The sequence below is a fragment of the Typopeltis vanoorti genome, chromosome 17, assembly GCF_054136105.1.
Source record: "Typopeltis vanoorti isolate ZY-2024b chromosome 17, IOZ_Tvanoo_1.0, whole genome shotgun sequence".
Taxonomy (NCBI): domain Eukaryota; kingdom Metazoa; phylum Arthropoda; class Arachnida; order Uropygi; family Thelyphonidae; genus Typopeltis; species Typopeltis vanoorti.
The window spans coordinates 51,572,149-51,596,566 of NC_143565.1; the positions used below are offsets into that span (position 1 = coordinate 51,572,149).

General features: G+C 36.6%; 1 protein-coding gene across 4 annotated transcripts in view; it reads left to right on the plus strand.

Moving 5' to 3' along the window:
* LOC150097387 (spectrin beta chain-like) overlaps nucleotides 1-24,418 on the plus strand; it is a 795,721-nt gene that overhangs the window by 237,357 nt on the left and 533,946 nt on the right. For all 4 annotated transcript variants that reach the window (XM_090407783.1, XM_090407784.1, XM_090407785.1 and 1 more), the window contains exon 13: nucleotides 15,258-15,502. In XM_090407783.1, coding sequence (XP_090263909.1) covers nucleotides 15,258-15,502 — 245 coding nt within the window. The remainder of the gene's footprint in view (nucleotides 1-15,257; nucleotides 15,503-24,418) is intronic.

Genomic DNA, 24,418 nt, shown 5'->3' on the forward strand with positions numbered 1-24,418 from the left:
CAACAGAGTAGAGACCAATGAATGGAGCAAGACAGAGAGGAAGACTGAGAAGAAGGTGGAGGGATGAACTGGAACAAATTGAAAGAGTAAGATGGATGGGAGAGGCAGAAAACTGAGTGATATGGAAAATCATGGGGGAGACCTTCGTCCAGCAGTGGACAGAACCAGAAGGTTAAAGAAGAAGAGGAAGGATAGACAGGATAGGAGACATGCTGCCAATGATATCAGATAACTTGAATCCAGTTAGTGTTGAGACCTATGGTTTTAATACTAGTAACAGATTTTTGTGTGGCAGTGAGTTTGAAGACATCTGGTGTGAGGTGGAATCTAACAAGATCAAATACATAGTGTGGTGTTGTTACAGACTTGGTGGATTGTTTGATAGTGATAAAGAATCTGATAAAGTTTGATAGAATTAAAAACATAAAAAAAGTTTAATAATGATTTAATGTGATGGATCTGTTTCAATACTGCTACACCAAAATCAGTTGAAATATTTGAATCTGCAATTCTTAGATTTCTTCTTTGAAATGAAATTTATATCAATAAGCATATATTTACTAATATTCATTAAGTGCTGAAATACACAGGAAGCAAAATTTGTGAAACAACACCAATATGTGATTTTTTTCCATTAAAATATAAAAAAGAAATAATAAATAATAAAAATTAAATATGTTTCTTTTAAGATAAAAAAAAATCTACTTAGTCTTAAAAGATTTTAAATTTGTTTTCATTATTTCATGGCCTCCTCAACAAAACCTACTGCCCCCAAGGGAGGCCATGGCCCATAGTTTGGGAAGCACTGGAGTATACTGGATTCAGTACAGTGGTATCGGTTGCTGGATGGGAAGAATATCAACACTGCATGGCAAGCATTTAAAAAATACTTAAATGATGCAATATCAGAATGTGTACTAAGAGTTCTAGAATAAATTGGGTTAGAGTGAAATGGATGTGTAATCTTAGCGTGGTTGAGTAATTTAGCGCTTGTGTGAAATTGGCGATTATTTTCTCTTTTGTTGTGTTTTTTCATCAGAAAATTAGAGTATTACAGTGTATTAGTGTACACTTTCATAGTTTGAGTATTAATATATATATAGCATTTTTATTGTAATATTTTCGGCATGGTGCCAACACGACGAACAGTGGCGGGAAAGACCGCATTGTCCGGCAATTTGAATGTGTGGGATATTATTCAGTGCAGTGTATGCGAAATGTATGCATCGAGAAAATTAAAGAATATGTAGAAGGAAGTTGGAACTGGAGAGAGAGTATATATTAAGTGTTTTGAAAATGAGTGTCTGGATGCAACAAATACCAATGGTAAGATGGAAAATTATATTAATAATATCGAACATGCAGCTGTGTGAAATAGATATGAAAGAAATGGATATCAATAAGGAAATAGTGTGTTTAAATGTCATCCTTCATAGGAAAAAGTACGAAATTGGAAAACTGCAGAAGCAGCAAGAGTTAAGCAGGGTTGAAAAAAGAAAGAAGCAGGTGGTCCAAAAGAATAACAAAGACCGACCAAACAAACAAGAAAAACAAGTAAAGGAGAAAATTATGTATGGAGACTCAATAATCAGGGGACTACTTAATGAAAGTATTTCAAAATCATGTTTCCTGGGTGCAAAAATTCACGATATTAGCCATGCAATCTGGATGCTTAAAAGTAAGTTGAAGGAAATGATTGTCTTGGTTGGTACCAATGTTTTGAGTGGCAAGAAGTATTCTATGAGGGAGAATGTAAAGGAGTTGTTAGAAGAGGCAAAACTAAAGAGCGAGGTGAAGATTGTAAGTCTCCTACCAAGCTATGATAGAGGTGAATTGAGGAGGAGGAGGTGGGCACTGATAGCCAATGAGTCTATACATAGATTGTGCGAAAGAAATGATGTAGAATTTTTAGATCCATCAAAGAGACCACAGGTCTCTTTTGATGGAAAGAAGGATTTGTACAATTGGAGTTGAATGTATGGATAGAGCTTTGTTCTCTGAGCATGCTGACATACAAATTCAGGAAAACCTAAGCTATTAGGGTGGAAGCAAGCGAGTTTGTGTGAAGGCGACCATGAAACAAGTGAGTATGAGAATGACCAAGTGAGGAATCTAATCTCTCTCAAGCAAAATTATCGAAAAGGTTGGTTGGGAAATAAAGGAATGTTGCCATTTTTATATACTAATGCTAGAAGTATCAGGAATAAGTGTAACGAGTTTTTGGCTTTGATTAGTGCAACCTCACCAAAAGTTATAGGTATTAGTGAGACTTGGCTAACAGCAGATGATGCAGTTTTTTTTTATTCGTGTGAGGTTCTGCCCTATCCTCGATTGCCCTTAGGACTGGTTGAGCCCTCCTAATGAGGGATTAAGTATTTTGACTGTAACCTGTGTGTTCACGGGGGCCGGTTTGCCTGCTTGCGGGATGAAAAAACCCCAGATAAACTAGGGGGGAAAAAATGTGTCCACTCCCAAGACCGGCTAACTTGGCTATGGCTACAAGGATTGAATGTGAAGGGTTTAGTATTTTCATGGAAGATAGTCTTCTCTATCTCTATCAACAGTACTGGAAGACATTTGCATTGCCAAATTAGTACAATGAGTACAGGTCAATGGGGGACTTTAACTATGGAGATATAGACTGGAATGAATGTCTTCATACACCTGTGGAAAGATAATTACTCAAGGCAGTATGTGATGGAGGAGACTAGGAATGGAAGAGTATTGAACCTAATCATAGGATCAGAAGAGCTATTGATAACCAAGTTTGACAACATTGTCTCCAATTGATGAAAGTGACCATGTGGTCTTAGCTTGGGAAATTATAAAACATGAGGAATATTCTATCGAGAAGGGGTTTTGTGAAACTATAAGGCAGGTGATTATGAGATTCTTAGGAAGAAGCTTAAATCTGTACCGTGGCATAAAACACTGCAGGTTAAGGATGTTAGTAGTGCATGGGATACAGTTTAGGGTCATCTAGTGGAAGTAGTATTAAATTGTATACCTCTGGTGGGAGTTAGATGGATGAGTAATATCATTAAGCATGAGCTGCAGAAGAAGAAAATGCTGTGGAAGGTATATAAAGAGAAAGGTGACCAGCAAACTCATGAACAGTACAAGGCCCAGGCAAGAAAGGATACCAGAATGGCAAAGAAGGCAAAATCAGATTATGAGAAGAATTTAGCTGAGCAGGCTGAAGGAAATCCCAGAGTTCTTTTGTCATGTGGCAAGTAAGAGGAAGAATGACTATGGAAGATGAACATTAATGAGTGATGATGGTCATGAGGAGATGGAAGCAGATAAAATAGTTGAGTTACTGAGTGACCACTTTGCAAGCATAAAACTTCCTACTGAAGTTACTGCTTTTACCTATGAGACCGACACTAATGTTTGGAATAGAGGTGGATGAATTGGAGGTCCTTATGATATTGCAGAATCTCAATGTAAATACAGCTGTGGGATTAGATGGGATATCAATAGAGTTTTGCAAGAATGTACAGGAGAACTGGCAATGCCTTTGACTAAGCTGTTTAATTTAAGTCTCAGCTCTGGTAGAGTTCCAAGGGAGTGGAAAGAGGGCAAAAGGGAGGTTCTATGACTACATGAGCAAATTATAGCCCAATCAGTATCTCAGGTGTGGTGGTAAAAGTATTAGAAAAATTGGTAAAAAAGAAAATTCAAGAATGGGTATATAAAAATATGATACTGTACTGAGGGTCAACATGGCTTTGTGAAGGGATGGTCATGCCTTAGTAATTTACTAACTTTTTATAATAGAGTAACAGCTGAGTTGGTTCAAGGAAATGGCTACACATGATACTGCAGGATTTTGCAAAGGCATTTGACAGAATACCACATGAAATACTGTTACACAAATTAGAACAAATGGGGATGAATTTGACACTGGTTTAGTGGCTAAGAGGGTGGCTGCTGGACAGATATCAAAAAGTGGTATATGGAGGGGAAGAATTGAGGCGAAAGCAGATCACTAGTGTTGGGACCATTGCTGTTTAATTTGTACATAAATGATATAGGAAATAACCTGAAAGGAAATATTCAGTTGTTGTGAAGAGCTTACAGGATGATTTAAATAAGCTGTCAGTATGGGCAAAAGATAGTGGGTGTCAGTTTAGTGTCAAGAAATGTAAAGTTATGCAATTTGGGATGAATAGATTACAAGCCGTTTATCACATTGATGGCACTGTATGTCTCCAGGAAATAGATGAAGCTAGAGATTTAGGGGTGGTGGTAGACAGAGAGTTAAAGTTTAGAGGACATATTGCTAAGGTAGCACATAAGATTACTTGGCTAGTGAAGAACACATTAACAAATATAGATAAGGAAGTTGTAATTCCTCTTTATAAGGCATTGATACACCCACATCTGGATTACTGTGCTCCAGTCTGCTCCCCTAGGTTTCTTGGGGATATGGAAACTGTAGAGAGGATTCAGATGCAAGTTGAACAAGATGGTTAGTGGCCTGTGGAATATGCACTATGAGGATAGATTGAAGGTGTGTGGATTACAGAAGTTGGTTGATAGGAGAAAAAGAGGGGGATATGTTAGAAACATTTAAGTTACTTAAAGGATTTTATAGGATAGATGCAGGGGAAATGTTTCATCATTTGGCTAGAGGGACCAGAACCAGGGGTCATCCCTGGAAGTTGAATAAAGGTGTGGTCAGTAGGGTTGTGAGGACTAAATTTTTTTGCTTGGAGAGTGGTGAATGAGTGGGTTGCCAAAGTCGGTATCAGTTGGGAGTGCTTTTTCTGTTAATGGGTTCAAGGAGAGGTATGATAGATTGGGTCTCCCACAGTGAGTCTTTGGACTCCATGGAGGTACCTGTATTATAATAATATTAATAAGGATGATGTTCTTTAAGAAAATTATAAGCAGCATGCCAGAAGAGTCACAACTGTTGTATAGAAAGCTAAGTCTGAGTATGAAAAGAAATTGGCTCTGTGAGTTAAGGACAACCTCAAAGAATTCTATCATTATGTTGCAAGTAAAATAAAGAACAAATATGAAAGAATAACTACTGAATGCAGATGGTGTGAGGGACAATGTAGAAGAGGTTGTTCAACTGAGTATCCATTTTGCTAAAAGCATTCAACCTGGTTTATGCAACATTGAGCTCACTGCTACCTCTTCGGTGGATGAAGACATTCAGGTGTATGAGGAGGAGGAGGAGGTATTAGAACTGTTGCACAAATTGAATAAGAATTTAGCAATTAGGACTGATGAGATATCAGTGCAGATGCTACAAGGCCACTATGTTGCGAAGCAGAAAGATCTTCAAGACTTTTATTCCTCCTTTCTATATTCTGACTGCTGTTTCCATTCTACAGATCCAGATACTTGTAGTGATCTTGTTACAGAAATTTTCCATGTTGGAATGAAGGCTTTCACTTCTCCACTCTGTTCAAAATTTCCATGCCACATGGTTTCCCAAATTGTGTGTCAGGCTTGCTCAAGAAAAAAAAAACTACTCATCATAAGTGGCTTGAAACAAAACTTTGGGTTCATTAACAGTGTGATTTTGAAAGAACTAAAGGTAGAAACTCTCCACTAGTGCCAATGGTAGTTGCCTTCTGGTCCCTCACAAAAATTGTTGATTGCAACTTTTGCCCATCTGTGCTTTCTCCTCTTTCTCACTTGAACAGTAATATTGCAGTATCACCTGAAGAAAAACTCACCTAGTGATATTATTCTTCTTATCCAACTCCTGCTTAGATGATCAAGGCAAATCTCCAACTTCTTTACTGGAACATTGCATCACATACCTCCTGTGGTTTTTAACCAGAAAGACATCAGAAGAATACTGAACAACCTGAATACAGAAAGACTTTTGGTCCTGATGGAATTCCATCAGTTGTACTCACGAGATGTCCTCCAGAACCAATATGTGTTCTTTTATCATCTCTACAGTATATTATACTCAGTTATCATCCATTACACAATAAAAATTTGCTGCATCTGACCTTGTACAAATGTAAAAGAATTAAGAATAAATGTGAAGATGCTTCACCCATGATTAATAAAATGTATTATCATGCAAATTGTGGATAAGCATAATCTAAACAATGGCACCTATGATTCATGGCATAGGTGCCAGCCTCAACTCTGAAAAACATTTCCAGACTATGATACTTCCTCTACCAAACTTCGCAGTTGGACTATCAGATCATGAAGTGCATTTCATCACTCCAGAGAATGCATTTCCACTGCTCCAAAGAGTCCAATGCTGGCAAGCTCTACACTACACCGCCAGATGCTTCACATTGCCTTTGCTGATGTTAGGCTTATGTGTGTGTGTGGCTGTGCACTTACATATTTTTCAGCATTATGAACAGTTGTAGTGCTGGCATCGCTTGTGGAAGCATTTTAGAACTCGATAGCAAGTGTTTCAACAACGACAGGCAATTTTTTCACACTGTGCTTCAGCACTTGGTGATCCTCCACACTGTGATTTTATATGGCCTACCAGATCACGACTGTGCTGTTTTTGCTCCTAGGGTTTCCTACAATAACATCACTTACATTTGATTGTGGCAACTGCAGCAGGGCAGAAATTTCCTGCATTGAGTTGTTCCAAAGGTGGACTCCTATGATTGTGCCACCTCAATAATCACTGAGCTCTTCAGTACAGCTCATTTTACTGTTAATGTTTGTCTATGAAGATTTCAAGACCATGTGCTTCCCTTTATACCTGTATGCGCTGTTATGTAGTATGCAGCCATATCCACTATTACAAAGGGAGTAGATAAGAGTTTGCATAACGAAAATGCATAAACTAATTGAGATGACACAATTGCTGAACTTAATATTACTGAAGTTTGTAAGTGGCAATAAGTTGATTTTGGAGAGTCTGGATTTACTTTGTACTATATAGCTCTCTTTAGTCCAGTCGATTTGTAAACCTTACAAATTAGAATAGTTATCCTGATAGAAGAAAATCACAAAATTTTCCATTGTGGAATATCTGGTCATTATATAAGAAATTGCATGAATAGAAGAGGGAGTTTTCCTTCTGCATGGAAAGAAGCTCTCTGGAATTCTCCTAAGAGGGAATTTGACATCACCATGATCCAGGTAAATGGAGATTTGATATATATTCCTTCTTTTCTTTCTTTCTTTTTTTTTTTTTTAAATGTAATATTTAGAATTATGCTCAAGTTAATACCTTTGCCTGCAAAGATCCTCAGCTAACACAGATGTATATATCTTCTTAATCATTTCGACTCTTTTTTGCTAGAATAAGGAATCATATCTTTGGTGATGTGCATGAACTGAGTTAACCATTAAAATTTTAGGGAATGTTTGACTCAGAGTTGTGTGCTATCAAGCTTGTAAATGGCATACATTTCTATTTCTTGTTTTCCTCATAGTAAATCACCAGTTGCTTGTGTTGCCTGGCATTGCTTCGGTGCAATGCTAGGTGACACAAGGGAACTAATTTCTTCAATAGGAACTGAATTTCTTTAGAAATATGGTTTGCTTGTGATTATATAAATTCAACTGTAATGTTACGTGGTTTGGAGTATGTTTCTGATTAGAGCTACAGGACTAATTTCTGATAATGAATTAATCCTTTAGCCAAGCTGAAGAGAGTCATGTTTTTGATATTTCTGTAAATTAAAGATGCCAAGAAATTGTGTTCATTGTTTTGATCCTTTATCCAAGTGTAAGTAAACAAAGTTTGCACCTGAATTAATTTCAGGATTGGGCAACTCATAGGCAGAAGCTAATGACGTCACATCAATTGCCTTAGTATCCCATAATGCAAAGCACATATCCTTATGGACATGTATAAGAATTAAGGGAAGAGTCACTACCCTGACCGGTTTCATTAGCGGGAGACAGATCCAGAAGTGATACTAAGGTTGAAGTAATGCAGAAGTCATTTTTCCATATAGAAGTAGCCAAAACGTGTCGCACCTTATTACTGAAATATTCTGGATTAGAGATAGATGTGGGTCTTCCCACTTGGTTATACTATAAATTAAAGATGCCAAGAAATTATATTCTTGGTTTAATCCTTTATTCAAATGTAAGCAAACAAAGTTTGTGTCTGTCAAAAAAAAAAAAAAAAAAAAATTGGATAAAGGATTCTTCTTCTTCTGCAGCTTCTCCCACTTAAGTGGGGTCACTGTTGATGATGAGTCTCCTCCACATCCTCCTGTCTTGGGCTGTCACCACATCCAAGTTCTTCATCCTCAAGTCCTCTTCTACCAGCTCCCTCCATCTCTTCTTTGGCCGCCCACACTTCTTCCTTCCGTGCACATCCATCTGCATGACCCTTTTTCCCACATATTCGTCCTCCCTCCTCATCACATGACCAAACCATCTGAACCTTGCCTCCTGTATCTTCGCTCCTAAGTTCGTAACTTTCACTGTTCCCCTCACATAGTCATTTCTCAGACGAACCTTTCTGGTCACACTGCACATCCACCTAAGCATTCTCATCTCTGCTACTTCCATCCTACCGATGTTATTTTTCCTCATGGCCACAGTTTCTATAGCATACGTCATAGCTGGCCTCACTACTGTCCTATAGATTTTGCCTTTCAGATTGATTGGCACCCTCTTATCGCATAACACTCCAGCCATCTCCCTCCAGTTCCTCCAACCCGCTTGTATCCTGCATCCCACTTCCTTCTCAGCTCCTCCATCTTCTTCCGCTGTTGAACCTAAGTATCTAAAGTCCCTCACCTTCCTGATGACATTTCCTTCCAGCTCCAGATCTGTTTCCTGTCCGCCACCCACTGTGCAACACATATACTCTGTCTTACTTCTACTCAGTCTCATACTTCTCTCTTCCAGTACTTTTCTCCATCTTTCCAGTTTAGTTCCTGCTTCTTCTCTTGAATCTGCACACAGCAAGATGTCATCTGTATACAACATTGTCCAAGGCGTATCTTCTATCACCTCCTCCGTCACCACCTCCATCACAATAATAAACAGAAATGGACTTAATGCTGACCCTTGATGCAAGCCAACTGTTACCTGAAAACTTTGTCTGTCCCAGACAGGTCCGAACACTTGTCTTCACATTTCTGTACATCTCCTGCACCAACCTGAAGGTTCTCCGGAACCTTCTTCTCCCTCAGACACCTCCAGACTTCTTGCTTTGGCACTCTATTGTATGCTTTCTCCAGATCAATAAATGCCAGATGTAGCTCCCGTTGTTTCTCTCGAAACTTTTCCATCATCTGCCGTAACCCAAAGATAGTATCTGTTGTTGATCTACCAGGCATGAAGCCAAATTGTTCCTTTACAATCTCCACCTCCTTCCTCAATCTTCCATCAAGAACCCTTTCTAGGATTTTCATTGTGTGGGACATCAACTTTATTCCTCTGTAATTTTTAGAGTCTTGTGCATCCCCCTTTGCCCTTGTAGATGGGGACAAGAGTACTCTCCCTCCATTCCTTGGGTATATTTTCTGTTGGCAAACTTTCATGAACAGGTCCCAGAGCAGGTCAATTCCCTCTTCCCCCAGTGCCTTCCATGCTTCCACTGAATCCTGTCGGGGCCCACCGATTTTCCATTCCTCATACTCTTCATGGCCTCCGTCACTTCCACTTTACTGATGTTTTGCACCATTCCCTCAGAAGGCTGCCCATCTTCTCTGTGAGTCCTTACATTTTCCTCATTCAAAAGTCCCTCAAAGTATATCCTCCATCTGTTTCTTATGTCCACATCCCTCCATAATACTCTTCCTTCAGCATCTTTGATCTGCCTCACGTGTAAGATGTCCTTTGCTGCTTTATTTCTACATTTCGCTAGTTGGTAAATTTTTCTCTGTCATTCCTTTGTTTCTAATTGATCATACAGATGATCTTGATATGCCATGACCTTCGCCTGTGCCACAACGCTCTTGGCTTCTTGCTTTCTCTCTCTCTCTGTACACCTCTCTGTCCTCTTCCACTCTTGACTCATCCCACTTCTGCTTTGCCTTCCTCTTATCTGTCACTGCCACTTGTACATTATTATTCTACCACCAACCCTCCTTCTGCTCTCTAATCTTTCCAAATGTCTCACCAAGCACCTCGATTGCACAGCTCAGGATTACTTTTGAATTATGTTTCTACCAATCCTGTACACTTTCCAGTCCTTCTGAAATCCACTCTAACACCCCTTCCCTAAAACGATTCCTCACACTCTCCTCTTTTAAGCGAAACCACTTAATTGTCTTCATCCCATGACATCCAGAGGTTCTTATCTTCTATCTTATTTTAAAGTCTGCACACAGCAGTCGGTGTTGCTGTGCTACTTGATCTGTTGGAATTACTTTACAATTTGTCACAACCTTAAGATGTTTTCTTCTAGTCAAAATGTAGTCAATTTGTGAACTGTTGTTACCACTCCTAAATGTTATCAAATGTTCAAATCAAATCGATAAAATATTTGTTATCAAATGGATAAAGGATTAAATCAAGAATATAATTTCTTGGCATCTTTAATTTATAGTATAACCAAATGGAAAAACCTTTGATATTTCTCTTTAAGATGAAACTGAAGATAATTATTTAATGATTCAACAAGTGATTGGTAGAATGATAGCTAATATTTCTTATCTTGAGGAAGAACAAAAACAAGTGTTAGTATTTATGTAGAACCTGAGATATTTTTTCATGTATATTATAACAGAAATAGCATTTTAATATTTTTTATATTTAAATATTTTAATATTCTCAGAAGACATTATTTCAACGACATGCACAAAACAAATAGAACATTCAGTTATACTCCATTTTATGTTACATAGTGTCAGATTTTCAGAAGTTACTGCTTGATTATGAAAAGGCAAGTCATTGAGAAGTCAACAGTCCTTTTCTCCTAGTTCAGAAGCAAAATGGAAATTTAAGATTCATCTTAAGATCAGTAAATAAGGTTATTAAACCTGCTGACTTTTCTTTGTGCAAGATCAAAGAGTTATTAGTGAATTTTTACGAAGCATGTTACTTTTCAAACCATGGTCTGAATTCACTTGAGAAAAGAAGACATAATATTTTACATTCTCTACTAATGGCAGAAACATCAATTATGTAGAATACCTCAAAATGCAAGAAATTCAGCTATGTAATTTCAGTCACCATTGAATTCTGTCTTAGCTGAATATTTTGGAAAGGGTGTATTGGCCCCTCTGCCCCCTTCCATGTGAGACACTTTTTCATGGTGGAGAAGACCTATCACTGATGGTATTAGCCCTTTTCATTTTTGTTTTTTTTTCTATGCTTCCTGAATACTTTGCTCTACTTCTCCTGAGTCTTTTTTACTATTCTATTTTCCCGACCACCATCATTGGGATCCAACATGTTGCTGTAATGTGCAATCCGTGGATATATGGAAAGTGGGAATCTAGTAGTTCATGGTATTTTGGCTTCTGCTTCAGCAAGATGAGTGTCCTTGATCGCTCTGCTAACTGATACTGGCAGGGTCTGGTGACTGGACCCAAGGTTTGCTGTTGCTGGTATGGCATCAGGGTAGCCCTAATGGATCTGTCCACAGAGGGGTCACCATCCTTGTTGGCAACCATACCTCCTCTCAGCAAGTCCCATTTAATACAAATGTAGAGGCAGTTGCCTTTCAACATTCAGTTGGATCTCTTATAACAATATGCTGTATCTTACTTCTTGCTGCAGGTACTCCCAAAATGACCCTGACGAAATCATGTTTAAGTTACTATCCTTCCTTTTAATTGGGGATTTAAAGGGACACAACACTCTGTGGGAGTGTTGTGTCCTGAACTAACAGCAGAGGAAGAGTTGTGAAGCAAAAATAAGGATAGGGAAACTAGAGTATAAAAAAGCAAAACCTTGAATAAAGATCAAATTTTGTATGGTGATTCATTGATAAGAGGAGTCCTTGAGGAGAGTGTGATGAAATCGTGCTTTCCTTATGCTGAGATTAAGAATGTCAGTGATGTTATAAGGATGTAGAGAGTTAAGCTGAAAGAGATGTTTATTTTGGCTGGTATAAATGATTTAGCAAGTGACAAGTGTGGTATGTGAGAAGACATGAAAGAGTTGCTAGTGCATGTAAAAGTACTGAATACATAATTTATTGCTGCTATAATCCAGGGAGTATAAAGGGAATGTAGATGACATGCGCTTGCAAATTAGCATGATGAGTCTTGAGAAAAGTGTCGTTCAAGTAATTATTTGGGAGATTTCAACTATGGGGACATAAATTGGCGGGGAGGAATGGAGAGGCTGGGTAGGAAATAGAATTTATATAGCTGCTTAGAAATAATTACCTGAGGCAACATGTAATGGAGGGAACACTAGGTACAAGAGTGGATCTGATTGCATTAGAGAACTTAACACTAACCAATCTAGCTACATTGCCTCTGCTTGAAGAAGGTGATCATAGTCTTGACCTTGGAGATTGCTGGGCAGCAGAATTCTCTGTTGAGAATGGATATATGAGTAATTACAAAGCAGGTGATTATGACAGTCTAAGAGACAGTTTTCAGTAGTGCCATGGCATCAGAATTTGAAGGGACAAGATGTTGTGGGTACATTGGAGGTGGTAAAGCGGTGTTTGAAGAAAACAGTATCAGAACGTATACCCAGAGTCAGAAGGATAAATCATGTAGGAGCTAATGGATGAATAGCTTCATTAAGCAGAGGTTGTACAAGAAAAGAAAAGATTGTGGAGCGATTATAAAGAACAAGGTGATCAACATGCAGTATAGGACCAGGCAAGAAGGGGTGACCTGTATGGTAAGGAAGGCCAAAGTTAATTATGAGAGAAAGCTAGCTGATGAGGCCAAAAAAATTCTTAAAGAGTTCTTTCACTACGTGGCAAGAAAAGGAAGAGTGACTTGAAAAAGTGCTGATGGTGAGTAGGTAACAGAACCAAACGAAATAGTTGAATTACTGAGTGAGCATTTGGTAGAGGATGTACCATCTGAGAACTGATGTGGAGGCAGTTAAAATATTGCAGAACCTCAATATCAACACACCCATGGGATTAGATGGCTGTCACAGTCATCTAATATCAGTCTGTGTATTATGAGAATGTGCTAGGGAATTATCAACTCTTCTGACCAAGTTATTTAACAATTAAGCCTTGGTACCAGGAAGATGCCAATGGAGTTGAAAGAGGACAAAAATAGTTCTACTGCATAAAGGAGGCTCCAAGACAGAAGTAGCAAATTATATGCCAATCAGCATGCATCTCAGGAGTGGTGGTTAAGATATTGGAGAAGGTGAAAGACGATTCAGGGTGGATAGGAATATGATACTCTAATAAGTGACAACATGGTTTTGTAAAGGGTAGGCTTGCCTTAGTGATTTTGCTCTTTTTATTATTAAGTGATAATGGAGTTGGATAATGGTTACTCAGTGATATTTCTAGACTTTGCAAAAGCATTTGACAAGATTTCATATGGAACTTAACTCTGTTGCATAAATTGGAGCAAATGGGGATGGATATTATTCTGGTGGTTTGGATTAGGGGGTGGCTGACAGACAGATATCAAAGAGTTTTTATGGAGCAGTTGAGTTCAGAAGAAGGCAAGTGACCAGTGGTGTACCACAGGACTCAGTACTTGGTTCTCTGTTGTTTAATTTGTATATATCAGTGATATAGGAAATGATTTGATTGGAAATATTCAGTTTTTTGCTGATGCTAAACTTGGAAGAGCAGTGATAAATGAAGGTGATGCAAAGATCCTACAGGAAGACAAATTTAAGAAGGGTTACAGTATGGAAGAGTTACAGTATGGACAAAGGTATGTCTTGCCCATAATAATAATAATAATGACAAAATGGCTGCCATGTTAATGGGGCCAAGTGTAATGCGATGCACTTGGGATGAGATCACAAGCTGTGTACTGTATTGATGGTACTGAACTGCACCAAACTGAGGAGGCCAGTGACTTTGGGGGTGATTGTGGACAGGGAGTTGAAGTTTTGAAGGCATAGAAGGTAACCAAAACAGCACATGAGATTATGTGGTGGTGGTTGAAGAACATTAACAAGTAGGGATAGAGAGGTTATTATTCCCTTATATAAGGCTTTAATAAGGCCACATCTGGACACTTGGATCCCATGGGAATAGTGGACAGGGTCCAGATGCAAGCGACAAAGGTTGTGGCAGCTCTATGGAATGCTCCCTATGAGAATAGATTGCCAGTCTTGTGGACTTCAAAAAAAATTAGCTGATGGACAAAAAAGAGGTGACGATAGACGCATTTAAGTTATTAAAGTGGTTTTATTCCAAAATAAATTTCATATGTCAATCTTGCATGTTTTTAGTCATTCACAGTTTATTGTTTCTCAGTTTTCATTTATATTTATTCATTTATATTGATTGGTCAGGTTCTAGTGTTCTTATTTATTTATTAGCCTACCATTTCAACATGTTTAAATTCACTTTCAGTATTAACATTTTTTAAGAATGACAGTTGAAGAATAAAGGGAATTTTTACCTTTTGCACACGTCATGTTTTAATTAAAATATATTTTTTTATTTTAATTTGTAGAATTACTTGACTGCATGTTCAGTATTTTTATATTTTAATCACAAAACTACTGGTCGAAAGCTAACAAGTTTAACAAAAGGGATGCTCCTAAACAAATTTAGATTGCTATTATATTGCCTAATTAAAAAAAGTGGTGTGTCATAAATAAAAATTTCAGAAATAATATATGGTTCTTTCCATGATTTCTATTCAGCTACTTGTTGAGGTAATTTTGCTTTCTTGCATATTTTGCTCTGTGTTCTCAAAAATTATATACTGATTTATTTGTCTAAAATTTTTAATGTGATTTCTTCATTTTCAGGACTTCTGGAGTCTGCCATAGAATTATAATTTTTTTCTTTCTTTGTAGAATAATCTTATTACATGTTTCACTTGCAAGTATCTTAGATGGTGTCATAGGCAGTGCATAGTTGTTGTTTTTCCAGAAACTCTGATTTATCACTGGAAAGTGGACAAACTTATTCAATTGACAGAGTTGATGTGCTAGCCTCATAGTCATAAGTGCTTTTGTTATGTTCACAACAAAGCTTCATTGCTAAACTGATGAACTTTTAATCAGATTGTGCTAGTGGGTGTGTAATCAGTTTAGTTCTTCTCTTTGAAATTTGTCAAACTCCTCCCCTCTTCCCCCACAACATAATGCTTTTTTTTAAATCCTCAAAATTACACGAGGATCATTTTTCTGTTTCCAACCTGTGTTCTTATATCTTGTCATGTATTAATTTTCAAATGAATTAACCAAATATTGTGCTATCCCAGGTTATCATCCTAGCGATCCAAAAGTAATAATGGAACGCATTCATCAGTTGGAAGCAGCGTATTCTGAGTTGGTGCAGCTGGCATTAGAAAGGCGTAGCAGATTGGAAGAATCTCGTAAACTCTGGCAGTTCTATTGGGATATGACTGAAGAAGAAGCATGGATTAAAGAAAAAGAGCAAATTCTTTCATCTGTTGACATTGGTCATGACCTTACTACTGTACATCTTTTAATCAGTAAAAATAAAGTAAGAACATATTGCTTCTTAATGATTTAAATCTTTGCCATGTACAATATTGCTTGAAAAATTTAAAATTGCTTGAAATTATTTTGCAGAATTATTCTTCTGTGATTGTCAATAATAATAATCATTGTGTGTGTGTGTGTGTGTGTGTGTGTGTGTGTGTGTATATGTATATATATATATATATATAGAAATCATATTAAAGATTCTTTACAGTCACCTGTCACTATAGCAAGCATCATTATAATGGATGTGTTCACTAACAAACCACTGATACATACCAACTAAAGTAAGTAAGTAGATTGCAATGCTGAAGGAAATTCATTATAGACAACTACCACCAGAATTCTTGTGGTCCTTAGGAGTTTTCAATAGTGAGAATCAGCTGTATGGTTAAACTTACCTGTCAATCAGCCACACATTACAAAAATAACTTAAACATAATTCTGATTTTGTCATTCAATTGTTTAATTTTTGTATTGAATATCTCCTCAGAATAGAATGTAAAATCTAGATTGTGTTGCAACTGTGTGTGTGTGTGGGCAATACAGAATCCTCCTTTAGAGAATTATACATAGATCTTGTAATGGATTAAGCAGTCTCACACATCCTGTTTACACATAAATTTCATGTGGTAACTTAACAGTTCAGTCCCTCAGGGATTTGTTGCAGAACAGGAATTTGGTTGGATTTTGATATTGTTAAATCAGTTCTTGCTAGCAAAGAACAAATGCCTGATTGTATTCAGTAAGCAACCATCATGTGAACTTTTAGGTTATGGAACCATCCATAAGTGCTGATCATAATATTCTATTTTGGAATATGTGTATGCTACAGAATTACAGGACAAAACGATTAATTAAGGAATTTAATGTTTCCAAGTGAAATTGTGAAGATCAGAAGAAACAACACCTCGCAGGAATTGGACATTTTATTCCTTTTTTTTTTTTTTTTTTAATCCAGTCCCTCACACGACACGATGTTATAGAACCTATAGCACATCAGTGCCATGCCTTGTGTGGTCAAGAAGAAGAAAGAAACTTTGTTTTTTGATAATTAGAAGAAACAAAAAAATTCATCAAAAAACAAATAAAAAAAATTTGTTTTTTGATGAATAACCTTCACTTGCTTTAAGAGTTTTTGCCCCAGAACTTACACTAATTTGCACCATCCCTTCAATATGGCATCTATCCCACAGTTCAGGAGTAAGCTTTTATCCAGCCACTTTCCAAAAAAAGGAAATAAAAGTCAACCATCAGACTGTTGCCATAACTTCAATACTCTCAAAAATAATGAAAAAAAGGTTATCAACAGCCAACTACTTCACTTCTTGGAGACAAAGTGATCTCCAATATGAATACTGTCATTCTTTCCACAGGCACTTCTGACTGAATCAGTCTAGCTCGATCTTGGTTTTCCTCTGGGTCTCTTTGTTATCTTGGCATCAAACATCTACTTTGCTAAAATTTCCTCTGCCATTCTGTTTAAATAGCCTTACCACCTTAGGTTAGCTCTGCTCACATATTGTTGAATGCTAACAATGTCAAGTTCTTTTCTAATATGATTCTGCCACTGATGCCATCTGTTCACTTCTATTTTTCTCAGAGCTCTCATATCTCTGGTCTCTTGTCTTTGATAAAGTGCTTTATATCTAACCCAACTCTCAGATCCATAGCTTAAAACTGGTTTTGAACACTGTCTTGTATGCAGCTCATTTAGTGTTTTGACTAATTTCTTATTTCATATAAATTTATTTATCTGTCTCTCCACCATGCCAGTCTTGCTTATAATGTTATCTATTTTCATTTTTAATTTGCCATCTTCACTAAAACTTGTACTTAATAGCTGAAATATTTTACTTTTTCTATAGATTCTCTACGCAGGATGAAGTTGACGTTTTAAATTTTTCTGCCTATTTTCATTGTCTTTTTATTCCTAATTTTCATGCCAAATTTATTATGATAGTTATCCAATTTAATCAGAAAATCCCATGGACTTGTACTTGTAATGATGTTATTTAGAAGTAAAGCGTCATCTGCATAAAGTAAAGAACTAAGATTAGCATCTAAAATTTTGTTATCAGGGTTAATGCCACCATACCATACCATCTGGCATTACAGCCTGTTGTGAGCCTTAGCCTCCTGTACAACTTGACTCCACAATCTTCTATCCTTGACTAGTCTTTCCCAGCCTTTCACTTTCATAGTAGTCAAGTCTTGGATTATGTTATCAATCCATCTTAATCTTGATCTTCCTTTTTTCCTTGTTGCATACATCTTCTCTCTCACTCTCTCTCAGTATTCTTCTTGGCATACGGAAGTCTTCCATTCTCTCTCTCTCTACATGACCCTAACCATTGCAATCTCTGTGCTTTTATGAACCTAACAATATCTTCTTCTTTTAGTATATGACTAATTTCTTTGTTGTACTGTATTCTCCATACATGTTTTCTTCAACAGGTCCATAAATTCTTCTTATAATCTTCCTTTCAAATTTCCTCAAATTGTCTTGGTCTTTTTCACTAAGAGTTCACGCTTCACTTCCATATGTAACCACGGGTCTAATGAGTGTTTTATATATAAGTATTTTAGTATTTCTGCTTATTAGCTTGCTTTTAAGCATGTTCATATTTGAATAATATGCTTTATTACCAGTTTGAATACGTTCTTTAATTGCTATAGTTGATTGGCCCCATTCTCTACAATATCTTCTAGATACTTCAATCTGGTCACCCCTTCAAAAATTTTCTGTCCAATTTGTAGATTTCGTGGTTTTCTTCTTATTTCTGAAATTGACATCACCATATATTTAGTTTTATTTACATTGATCTCTAATCCCATGTCATTGGTTTTTCTTTCCAGTTCATTATATACTTCAGTTAACTGTTTCTTAGTCCTTGACATGATGACTATATCATCAGCATTAGCACATAATTGACTTGATTTATTAAAAATTGTTCCCCTTTGATCTAAATCTTTAATCTCATAATGTAAAACTATAATAAATAATTTAATGTTTTAAGGATACTTGTGACATAAAGACTGAATAACATATGCACATAAACACAAGAAAGATATTTAATGAACCAAATATTTCGGTCTGGAAATAGCAGACCATCTTCAGTGGCACTACAAGAACAGTTTAAAAAACAAATAATAATAAATAAATAATAATAATAATAATGATGATATTTACCAGAACACCAGTTTATCCTTAATCCATAACCAACTTAAAGCTGCTAAACGTGATCTTGCTATTCACAGTCATCAATTTCTGATCTTCGCACCTATATTTCCACAAACTTGGATCCACATCTTTCACACATAGTTCTAAATGTGGCTAAATGTTCTACTCAACGAACATATAATAAGCTAAGTCAACATCTAAACCGAAAATATGAAGCTCTTTCATCTAAACAATTCAAGCCTTTCAAAACTCCAGATAATTGGATTGTCAATATATCCGGATGTCCTCTAACTGATAGCGAAACCCTCATCCTCTCAAAAGGACATATTTTTTCTATTGTTCCTAATAAGATCATATTTAGATTTCCTAGTTAACATTGAACGGAATCTCAGTCATCTAACTAGTGATAAAGCTAATGCTCTTCGCCTAGAAGTCACTTCTTCTCTACTTAAGGCCAAATTTCCTCCTTCCAACATATCTCTTTCTGAAATGAAATCTTTACAGTCCTTGAGAAAAAATAATCACCTCATTATCACCAAAGCTGACAAGGGGAAAGCAACAGTAGTTATGGACTCAGCAAATTACAGAAGAAAACTTTCTCTTTTACTTCGAGATCGCTCCACATATCAAGAACTTGATTATAATCCAACCAACAGACAACTAAAGAAATTAAATTCTCTCTTAGATGAAGTCATCAGTTTAGATAGAGACACAATTGAAAGACTTAAAGCTCATTTTGCAAGACCTCCTAGATTTTATGGTCTTCCTAAAATACATAAGATTGACTTTCCTCTTCGTCCAATAGTAGATTGTATTGATTCTCCTACTTACCGTATAGCTAAATATCTAGCTGAATTATAGAAATCTCACATAGGCAACTTTAGTTCCTTTCTTAAAAAACTCCTCAGATTTCTTAGAAAAATTTAAAAATGTCTCATTGCAACCTACAGATCTTATGGTGAGCTTTGATATAGAATCTTTATATACAAATGTACCTCTCAAGGAGACTTTAAAATTACTTGCTGACATCTTTCCGGAAGACATTATAAAACTATTAGATTTCATAATACACTCTGGATATTTAATATGTCAAAACAAATTTTACAGCCAAGTAGAAGGAATGGCTATGGGAAGTCCTCTCTCTCCTGCTTTAGCCAACTTTTATTTAGAACATCTAGAAAAAGTCATCTTCTCATCTATTTTCCCTCAACCATCCTTTTGGGTAAGATATATAGATGACATCTTTACTGTATGGCGGCACAACAAAGACTCCTTACCTTCTTTTTTCATCATCATCATCATCATCAAATTCCTGCCATGTACCCTCAAGGGGTGTACAGGATATGACAGTACTACATGAAAAAATTACATCATTACTAACTTCCTATCTGCAATTTTCCTCCAAATCAGTCTGTTACTTGTCAAGACTCCAACATTATCAGATCTTATATTTCTATCGTCTAGGGCACTTTGTACCGTATCAATCCACCTATATCTTGGTCTTCCTCTGGGTCGTTTTCCTGCCAACCTGGCAGAGAACACTTGTTTTGCTAATCTTTCCTCTCCCATTCTATTTAAGTGACCACCTGAGATTAGCTCTGCTAATGCATTCCTGGATGCTGACAATGTCAAGTTCTTTCCTAATATCCTCGTTTTTAATATGATATTGCCATTGATGTCATCTGTTCACGCCTATAATCTTTCTCAGGATTCTCATATCTGTGATCTCTAGTCTTTGGTCAAGTGTTTTACTTCTGACCCAGCTATCAGATCCATAAGTTAAAACTGGTTTGAACACTGGCTTGTATACAGCAAATTTAGTGTGAAGACTAATTTCTCTCTTATTCCATATGAATTTATTCAATTGACTTCCTACCATACCAGCTTTGTTGATTCTGTTGTCTATTACCATATTTAATTTACCATCTTCACTAAAATTTCTGCCTAAGTAGCTGAAATGATTTACTTGTTCCACAGGTTTTCCATTCACAACACAGTTGACATTTTCAATGATTCTGCCTATTTTCATTGTCTTTGTCTTTTTATTGCTGACCTTCATACCATATCTATTACAACAGTTATTCAATTTAGTCAGAGAATCTTGCAGACTTGTAGCGGATTTATTTAGAAGTATAACATCATCCGCATAAAGCAAAAAGCTGACATTAACATCTCCAATTTTGATATCAGGTTTAATACCACATTCCTTCATAATGTGATCCATATAGATAATGAATAACAGAGGGGATAATGTACATCCTTGTCTCACACCAGATTTAACATTAAACCATCTTCCTGTACTTCCTTCAATTCTAACTGCTGACTCACAACTCAAATAAAGACTAAGTATTGCTTGATATAATGCCCAATTGACACCATATAACTGTAGCGCATTGAATAGCTTCTCTCTTGGCACCTTATCATATGCTTTTTCCAGATCTACAAAACTCAAATAGAGATCTTTGTTATATTCCCATGATTTCTCCACCATTTGTCATAAAGTGAAGATCTGATCCTGACAGGCTCTATTTTGCCGGAAATCTGTTTGTTCTTCACCAAGCTTTTCTTCTACAATTCTTCTCAACCGTTTCTCAAGCATACTTGCATATATCTTACCAGGAACTCTCAGTAGGGAAATACCTCTGTAATTCGCACATTCAGTTTTATTTCCCTTTATATATATGGGTACTATGAGAGCTCTACTCCAATCATCGGGAATTTGTCCCTCTGTCCAGGCTTTCTGAACTATGCAGTGCAGCCACTGTAAGACTCTTATACCACCATACTTCAGCATTTCTGGTCGAATATCATCTACTCCTGCTGCCTTTCCACATTTCAAGCCTTTGATGGCTTTTTCTACTTCAAGTATGGATATGTATTCCTGACTGCATGCCTGGTCAGTGTTTTTTATCACTGTGATGTCAATCACTGCTTGTTTCATTTAGCAGTTTTTCAAAGTAATTACTCCATACTTCAAGGATATCTTTTTCTCCTGTTTTCATTTCGCCTTTATCATCTCTAATTCCTTTTACAGCACTCTTTCCTCCATTCCTAAGCTTCTTCAACAACCTCCAGAATATTTTGCCACCTTCTTGATATTTATTTTCTATATTCTTGCCAAAGTTCTCCCATGACTTTTGTTTAGCTAATTTTACACACTGTTTAGCTTTCTTACATTTGTCTCTGTATTCTGTAAGAGTAAAAGCTGACTTATTTGCCAGGAACTTTTGATATGCTTTCTTCTTTTCCTTCACTGCCTCTTTAACTTCCTGTGTCCACCAGGAAGTTCTGATTTTTTTATCCTTGCACACAACCTCACCACATGCCTCTCTGGCAGAATCAATCAATGTTTTCTTCAGAGTTTGCCACTGAATCTCCAAGGTTTGATTCATGTTCTCAAACTCTTTCATTTTCTTTTCAATAATATTTCTGTATTTTAGTCTACAGTTCACATCTGAGAGCTGCTCAACTTTTATTCGCTTTAAAACTTTCTTACATGTTATTCTTTTCAATATGAAATTCAATTTTATCCTGCTCAAGACTAAATAGTGATCATTTCCAATTTCAAATCCTCTGTACACTCTGGTGTCCTGCACCAGGGAGAAAACATCACTATCAACAATAACATAGTCAATGAGACTTTTCTTATTCCTAGCCTCTTCTCTCCATGTGAATTTGTGCACATTTTTATGTTGGAACATGGTGTTAGTAATAACCAGTCCATGTCCTGAGCAGAAATCCAACAGATATTTGCCATTATTATTAGCTTTGCTCTTTTCTCCAAATTTTCCCAAAATATTTTTGTATGTCTCACAATCATTTCCTACTCTACTATTTAGATTCCCAACAAGGACCAACTTTTCCTTTTTCATTGTGTCAGTTGCTTTTTCTAAAGCCTCAAAAAATTCCTCCACTTCTACCTTAGTAGAACCTTCTGTGGGACCATAGGCACAAATAAGTCTCATTGTCCAGTTCCCCATTCTCATATTTGCCCACATTACTCTACTTGAGACTGACTGCCATTCAAGAAGATTAGCCTCGTATTTTGTGTTGAATACTATGGCTACTCCTTCTTTTCCTTGATTGTAATTTCCTGAATATAACATTTTGTATTTATTGCTCAGAAAGATCTCACCAGTTTTGATCTTTTTTGTTTCAGTCACCCCTATTATGTCGATCTGGTACTTATCTAATTCCTCAGCTAGCTCCATTTCTTTGCCATTCAGGCTTCTTACATTGATAGTACCGATCTTTATCTCTGGTGATGTTGAGTTGGGGTTTGTTTTCAGATTTGTTCCAGTAGCTGACTTTTCGCTGTTCGCCCTGGTTCCCTGGCGAAAACAACGGGGGCCTTGTTTAACCGGGCGACGCCCCAGCTGACATGAAATTTTGTCATGTTGTACCATCATTTTTTATTTTGGTTTAACCAATAAGAATACAATTTGGTCGGCTAAATCCCAAATTGCCAGCCCATCCTCGTTCGTTCAGTATCAAAGTAGATACCCAACAGGGTGCACTACGAGAAGGTGAGGATTGGACATTAGGTGAGAAACCCTGGTCGGTTCTCTGCATTCCTTTAAAGGCTATGTGGAGGTCTCCTCTCAGTTATACAGCTTTGACCCTTAAGCACCCCTTCGAGCACACCTTCTTTTTTAAACAATATCAATTCCTTACATCATCATATAAAGTTTACTATGAAAATGGAAGAAAACAACCAGTTATCTTTTTTAGATGTTTTCCTCATTCGGACACCTTCAAATACTCTTACAACTACAGTTTACCGAAAACCAGTTATCTTTTTTAGATGTTTTCCTCATTCGGTCACCTTCAAATACTCTTATAACTACAGTTTACCGAAAACCAACGTTCACAGGTCTTTATATTCTTAAAGAATCAGCCCATCATCCTTGTCAAAAAAACAGGAATCATAAAATGTCTAATCAGAAGAGCCAAAACTAATTGTTCTACTTCTAATTTTCTACAGAAAGAGCTTTCTACTATCCAACAACACATGAAACTCGATGGTTTTTCCAAAAAGAGTACATGACATCTTCTCGATTCTTATAATCCATCACAAAACAACGAAGATTCACTACGTCGAGTTCCAATTCCTTACATTTCCAGGATTTCAGAGCCTATCACAAGAATTCTGAAGAAATATGAGTTAACAGCTACGTATTCACCTATTAACAAATTATCTTCCTATTTTCCTTCTCCTAAAGACAAACGCTCAACTATATCTCTTCCTGGAGTTTATCAAATCCCTGCAACTGTGATCTCTCCTATTTTGGACAAACTGGATGTTCTCTTGAAAAAAAGAATCCAAGAACATCAATCCTCCATTCATCACAACAAACTTGAAAAATCTTGATTGGCTCAGCACGTGATCGAAACTATAATAAAGCATCCTTTGGTCAAAAAGTCGCTTCTTACATAGATCCTGTTATAAATTTGAACGTTTATTCAAAGAAAGTGTAGAGGCCTTATTCCATTGTCCTAACTGAATCGGAATGACTGTATATCTATATCAAATATCTGGGAAAGTCTAATCAGGATTACTCATTAATTCATATTAATTTTATGTTATTTAATATTATTAATTAATATCTTTATTTCAATCATGTCTCTGCTTAAAAATATTCCCTTTAATACTTAGTGATATAACATCACACGGCTTGTTCTATTTTTAAATGATCTATTGTTTTATTATTCCACCTTGTATATATATATATA